Here is a 7108-nt window from a genome sequence, read left to right as displayed (position 1 = left end):
AAAACCATCGATGTTTTCGATAGTCAGAAACCATTGATACTACGATAGTGCCATCGATAGTTTTCCATCTCTAAAATGAAAGTTAACACGAAAAGAAGAATTCTCAAATGTGTTTTTATAATCATAATCGCTAAAGAAATCTAAAACTCCATGAATTAAAATACAATTTTAAAATGGAACTATCTTTTTATTATCAGGTACTAAGATCGTCAGAAAAGACTATAGCCCATTCAAAACAGCAGATTCTCCCATCCCGAAATACAATCATTTATATTTTATCCCTAACAATGTGGCATTTACTCACTATTCCATACTACCAATTCCTAATTCCCAACTATTTCCCTAACAATGTAGCATTTATTTAATATTTCGTCCATAAATTCTCCATTCAACTATGATTACAGCAGTATCTTTTTCAATTCTCCACTTTTTAAGAATTCACAAAGAATTTTCGTTCATTTTTTAGTTCTGGTTGAAAAACTGCTACGTGTTACTGAACTTAAACGAATTTACTTGTTACTTCGCCCCAAAGGCGGTAAAAGTGCGGAAGATCGCTTAGAGAAGCTATGTCAGAGTGCGGTAACTCAATGCAGTCCAAATAGCTTTTCTTTTTGAAAACTTTTCATTTTTATTTCAGCTCTTTGATAGATTAAGAAAGACTTGTGATAGGCCAATCGAGCGTGTCACAGCGATCTTAGGGGACTGTAATCTCGCCAATCTTGGCATATCAGCGGAAGATCGTCAAGTATTGATCGATGAAGTGAATGTGGTCATACATCTGGCAGCCACTGTGCGATTCGATGAGCCGCTATGCAGAGCCTTAACCATAAATGTGCGGGCCACACTGGAATTAATTCGACTAGCCAAAGAAATGAAACAGCTGGAGGTTTGACCGAATTTTAAAAATTTCGCATTTGTCATATTTTAGATTGTATGTGTCTGGTTTTAGGCTTTTGTGCATGTCTCATCGGCGTTCGCCAATTGTGTAGTTAATTTCATCGACGAGAAATATTATGCCCACAAAATAGGTATTGGTTCTGTGAAGATGTGTGAATTGGCCGACACTTTGGGTGTTGAGACAACAAATAAGCTTGCAAGCGTACTATGCGAAAAATATAAAAACACATACACATTTACCAAATCTTTAGCTGAAGAGGCGGTTTTAAATGAGGGTCGTTCACTTCCAATCAGCGTATTTCGACCAGCCATAGGTTAGAATTTGGATTTTATAAGGACTCAATTCACATTGGCTCTCATTTTCAGTTATTCAGACATATACTGAGCCACTTACCGGATGGATTGGCAATTTAGGTGGACCTTCGGCGGCGCTTTACGCATCTGGTCGTGGCGTGCTACGTGTGATGCATATGAAATCGCAGAATCGGGCACATGTGGTGCCGGCAGATTATTGCGCCAGCTTAATGATAGCTATTGGTTGGGAGACTGCTAAATCCTCTACAAACAAATGGTGAGTTATCATAAAGAAATTGGAATAGTTAATATGGTTTTCTTAATAAATCAATTTGAAACCCCAGCATAGAAATGGCTCCGCCAATTTACAACTATTGTAATGATGACGAGAATCCACTGCTTTGGAAAGGATACTTGGATGCTGTTACTGAGCACGGCTATAAGGTTCCTCTTAGTAAAATGATTTGGTATCCATTTACGACAACCGTTAGTCAAAGGTGGTTGTATTCTTTGCTGGCTGTCTTTTATCACACAATACCTGGCTATATACTTGATTTCCTTTTGGTGTTAAAGGGAAAGAAAAAGAGGTAAGTACTTCTAGATTGTTATGATCGTACTTCTCGTTTACATAGACATGTATGTACGAGTACATTAGGATGGTGCAAAAATATATGCGAGGAAAACAGTTAAGTTAACAGATGTTAAGCTCTCACCCGCTAAGATTTTTCTAAATGGAAAAAAGTATATGCGTATTTTTTATTAAAAAGAAATATTATATTTAGAACTGCACCAAACCCCATGAAGTTTTCCATGTATTTTTTATGTGAAAAAAAAACGCTTTTGCGAAATGGTGTAGAATTCTTGAAAACAAATATTTCTTCGATCGGAAAACTTTTTCATAGAATTATGGGAGGATTTAAAAGAAATTTAATTTGATGCTGAAACCAAAAATGCAATTTGTGTTTCACTGTAAATAAAGTTTTAAGTTGAACATTTTTATTATATATTTTGTAAAGTCCAATTTTATTAAATTATTCAAAATTTAATAATAATGAATAATGAATAATTGTGGAATAGATACTTAAAATTACTGAGTTTTATTAACATAAACCGGTATTCAAAAATGATTGGAGAAATTCGTAGTTCTCAAGTTGATATCCAACGTCATTCTCCAACTCATCTCTAACCGAAGCGCAGATATATAAAAAGTGACAGAGAAACGAGTTTTTAATTATCAAGTAAAAAACTAAGGATATATAAAAAGGAAAATTACCAACAAAAAGTAAATAAAACGCGAAGTGAATCAATTAACACAACTACTGTCGGACTGTATACTGGAAGTTAATTATTTTAATACGATATTGATTAAATACATATTACAAAAAAAGTAATAAAATTAAAAAATTAATATTTAAATTCATCTATGTACTCATGTCGTTTCAATCAAAAAGGTATAAGTTATTTACTATTTCAATTTCAGTATTTCAATGATATGTTTGATATTAAATGGAGAATCACATTGGAGCTCCAATTGAGAACTAGCATTTTCTCAACTTGAGAAAGCAGTCCTATTTTCATACAAAGAAAAATGCCCTTTTTGGTTGAGAATGCTATGATCCTTCACTTGAGGTACTGTTGAGAAGCAACGTCGGACATTTGAGAAATACCTTAGTTCTCAACTAAACCTCAAGTTGAGCTCAGCCCTAAATGTTTGTTGGGTCCCTTCCAAAACTTCTTCTTACTCCCTCACAAAACTATTATGACTTCATTCATAAAAAAAACGAAATATTTGTGACATCAAATAAAATTTCGATTCATGAAATATACCTATATTTGTTTTTGAATATAGCATGTTAGTTAATATATATTTGCGAAGGTATTTACATAATCTCGACATTTTATTTATTCTCTTATAGCTGGATTCTTTAGTTTGATACCCATTTTGCAATTATTTATTATGAAATTAATCTATATGGAAGAAGTAAATTTAGATTGACATCAATGGCTCCTTTCCAATCAAACGTATTTGGGCAAAAGAGAAGGCACGCTGCTGATGTTCACACTCGCTACAATTATAACGCGTTGTCTCTTATTATATATTTTCGACTTTAAACCTTAGAAAAAGGTCAATTTCTTTTGGCAGCCATACTGAATATTTACGTTATTGTATTAATTTACTTAAACTGCAATTTTCAAATAGGCGGCAACACTCTAATATTTTTCGAGTGATGTGCGTACAAACATACATACATACAGACCACAACACAAATATTCTCAAAATTGTTGATTTGGCTTCTGCTGCTCTAATAATAATAGTGATCACCCTTTCGCAAATAAAAACTTATTTAAATCAAATGAAAACGTGTTCAAAAGTAGTGTGTGTATGTATAATGGAAATATTCAGAGGGCCAGGGTTCGAATTCAATTGCAGGAAACATGAAAGTTAAAAATTTTTGTTTGTTTTTATCTTAATTATGAAACAGCATCCGTGAAGTGCAAAATGCTTCATCTTAATATGGGCGTATTTGAATTGAGCATTTTCCACTATACATACGTTGACCATATTTATTGCTGCTGAATACTGGACAAAAGTTTTTTTTTTACTTTTTTTCCACAAAAGTTAGAGGAATTTAACACCTTTTTAAATTCCTAGATTTATTAGCCCTGAAGCAGCATCGTTATTTGGCATATATTTATCAATTCGATCTTTTGGGAAACTCAGCACATAAATATTCAGTTGTAACTCCACACATTTGTCGAATATTTTTCCATAACTTTATATTTTGTGCTCGGGATTTTTATCTGCAAAATTTGGCACAAACATTAGTACGCAAGAAAACATGATAAAAACATCCGACTACTTTAGAAGCACGTAGAAGTGGTATCCAACGGATTATTTTCGGACCCGGATATCGGCCAAGCACAATGCAGTGAGTAGCATCTGGAACGAGCTGAATTACAAAAGGGAACCTTCAAGGGTTCCACTTCCCTTCCATCTTTGAGAACTTATTTACTTTTACAACATTCTCATTGTAGCCTTATTTGGAGTCAATCAATCAGCAAAATGTTTTTCGCCGTAGTTTTGCCTAATGAATACATATATTCTCCCTTCACAATATTTGAAAATTGCCTCCACACCACGGCACATTGGACAAGTAATTGAACCCGGGGAAAACAGCAAGCTGGGTGCATTTCCTGGCTGCTTTTGGAATCCATATACTTAAACAAAGTTTGAAATTTTAGAGAAGAATTTAGACAACAAGTAATTTTTAAGCAAGCAACAAAACGACTTCAATTCTCTTCTAAAAATTTAAGATTATCGTTAATTTCTTCACGATTCAATTATCGGATCTAAACAATTAGTACGGGATCACCCCTGAGGTACCACCTTTCCAATGAACGTGGACGTGGTCCAAAGTTATGCGGTAACGTATATAAAAAAAAAATATTCCAACGAACTGATACCTTTTTTGGAAGTCGCTTAAAAATGACAATTTAAAGTCGAAAATGCTGAAAAAAGTAAAATCAGCTGCTCTACTGCTGCTAGCTGTTAAATATGCTTTGCGAAACACAGAATATTCAACGCCAAATGCGTTGAAAAAAAAACGTTGAAAGGTTAAATACTAGTGAAATTTCTTTAAAAATTTGCATATCATTTTATGAGGCATATCATTTTTATGAGGTATTCATTCGCCAAAATACCGAATACGGGACAAAAAAGCAACAGTAAAAGAAATACACAACATTTGGCGTCCCGTATGAAATAAATAAATGGTAACAAGATCAACGGAAATAAGCTCAATTGACTTCATTTCCCACCCTGGTGCGAAACAAAGTCAATTGACATTATTATCTTTTCAAAAGCGAAATAAAGTCAACAAAAATTTGGAAATAAAGTCATTGAAGCTATTTCCTTATTCAAATGGAAATAGCGTCAACAATTCTTAAAATTTGTCGACTCATAAAAAAAATTTTGTTTTTAAAATAAACATTGCCCCGTAAGTCTTGTTTTTTAATAGATAAAAAAGGGCTATTGCCAAATCCTCAGTGTGGTGCTATTAATCCACACACTATCATGAACTACCACCAATTTATTTTATAAACAATATTTAAATTACGAATATACATAGTTAAAAGACGATGCGAAAAACCAAACACAAAAGGCAGCTGGAATAAATACGAGAAATATTTGAAGAAAACTTGTTAATATGATCCAAGGCGCATCAATACAAGGTGGTGTTGATTGATCAGCTGATTGGATATTTTTGTCTCTACACTAGTACAGGAGAATGTCATCCAAGACGAAGCGGCGCAACTTTAGGATGTTAACAAAAGAAAATGATGAAAATTATCTCCTATTCCCTTTCGTGTTGACATCCTCCTGTACCAAAAAGCAATAACAAAATACACGGGACTTTTACTTATATGCAATCAACACCACCTTGTATGGATGCGCCTTGATATGGTACATAACTTGCAAAACATGTTTCATTTAAATTGAAGAAACAGTACATGTCCAAATACCCCGGAGGATCACTGAAAGAATTCTGTGTTTTAAATTGGCATGTTTTGAACGAATTTGGAATGTCTATAAGGAAACAATTATAGAAAAGGAATTTTCTTACACTGTATTCATGTCTCCGCCAGCAATTTGTGACATCATTTAAAAGCAGCTAAGGAGAACGATGACACTGTTTATTAGATGGCACATTCAAGTCAATGTGCCAAAATGCGGTTATAAATAATTATTGATTATTTAATATCGTAAACGAGATCATGTAAGTTAATTGCGGCGCGAAGTGGTGTGGCGCGCCAGTCGCACGGGACGCAGGGGAGCTGCAACAGGTGGCAACTGTTTCGAAAAATAAAAAACTTTATTGCATACCTACAGGCCAAGCCCTGTCATTTGGCACCTCACTTTTGAAAATAGAAGGAACTCTATGTACATACCTATGTAAAAGCCACAAGAACCCAAATTTTCAAATTCAAACTGCAAATAACAATGCAAACAAATTGCATTTTTCAATTTAGCGTCGATAATTATTTCATTTAAATCCGTCCATAATTCTATTTTTGTCCACATTTTAATGGAATGTGCGACCATTCAATTATCAAAAATTCTAGAATCCTCTTAATCGATTAATTGTAAAATAATTGTAAAAACATTTTCAAGAAATATGAGTTCTGTAGCTGTCTAATATTGCAAACAGCCACAGGAATTGCTAAAGTTCAGAGCATACAATGGTGTAAATAGATGTGCATGCACATAAGGCCATTGTAAAAGCTACAAATTTAAGGGCAGTTTTCTGAGGTGACCTTTATCTTTAAAGCTCATTTTATATTTAAAGGTTGCATTAAAATTTATGATTATTTCCGTTTCAGAATGACGAAAATTTATCGCACCATACACAGGCAATCAGCAGCTTTGGAATATTTCACAAACAATTCATTTACATTTACCATGGATAATACAAAGGCATTATGGAGTTCTTTAACACCGAAAGATAGAGAAATTTTTAATTTTGACCTTTGTTCGATTAAGTGGGATGAGTACATACAATTTACTTTACAAGGATTGCGTCTGCATTTGGGCAAGGAGGGACCGGAAACTATTCCGGAAGCTCAGAAAAAGTTCAAAAGGCAAGTAAAATTTACATAGGTACATTTACATATTAGATTTTTATAAAATAAAAATAAAAACTACATTTCTACAGGTTAAAGATCATACACAGACTGACCCAGGTTTTGTTGTTAGCTATTTTAATTACAACATTATGGACTATATTTAGTAGAATTTTTCTGTAAAAGTGTGAAATTGATGTAATATTATATACATATATGTATATGTACGTACAATACATATATTCTCATACAAGAGATTAGTATCGACTAAGTATTTTAGTTGTTTGTAGTAACT

At 33.4% G+C, this 7108-nt stretch overlaps 1 protein-coding gene across 1 annotated transcript; it reads left to right on the top strand.

Annotated features, from left to right (window-relative positions):
* Positions 1-466: 466 nt before the first annotated feature.
* On the top strand, positions 467-7084 carry LOC108381483 (putative fatty acyl-CoA reductase CG5065; the record flags this gene model as incomplete). The annotated part of the gene is made up of 7 exons (XM_017637898.1): positions 467-579; positions 638-886; positions 950-1211; positions 1264-1468; positions 1536-1778; positions 6574-6831; positions 6906-7084. Coding segments are annotated over 7 exons (1421 nt in total), but the record flags the coding sequence as incomplete, so codon positions are not given.
* Between the last annotated feature and the right edge of the window lie 24 nt (positions 7085-7108).

Source organism: Rhagoletis zephyria, unplaced genomic scaffold (assembly GCF_001687245.7).
Source record: "Rhagoletis zephyria isolate East Lansing unplaced genomic scaffold, Rhagoletis_zephyria_1.1 Rzeph_scaffold_22714, whole genome shotgun sequence".
In the NCBI taxonomy this organism is placed as follows: Eukaryota; Metazoa; Arthropoda; class Insecta; order Diptera; family Tephritidae; genus Rhagoletis; species Rhagoletis zephyria.
Note: the sequence above shows the minus strand (reverse complement) of the source record. Positions and strands in the feature narration are given on the sequence as shown.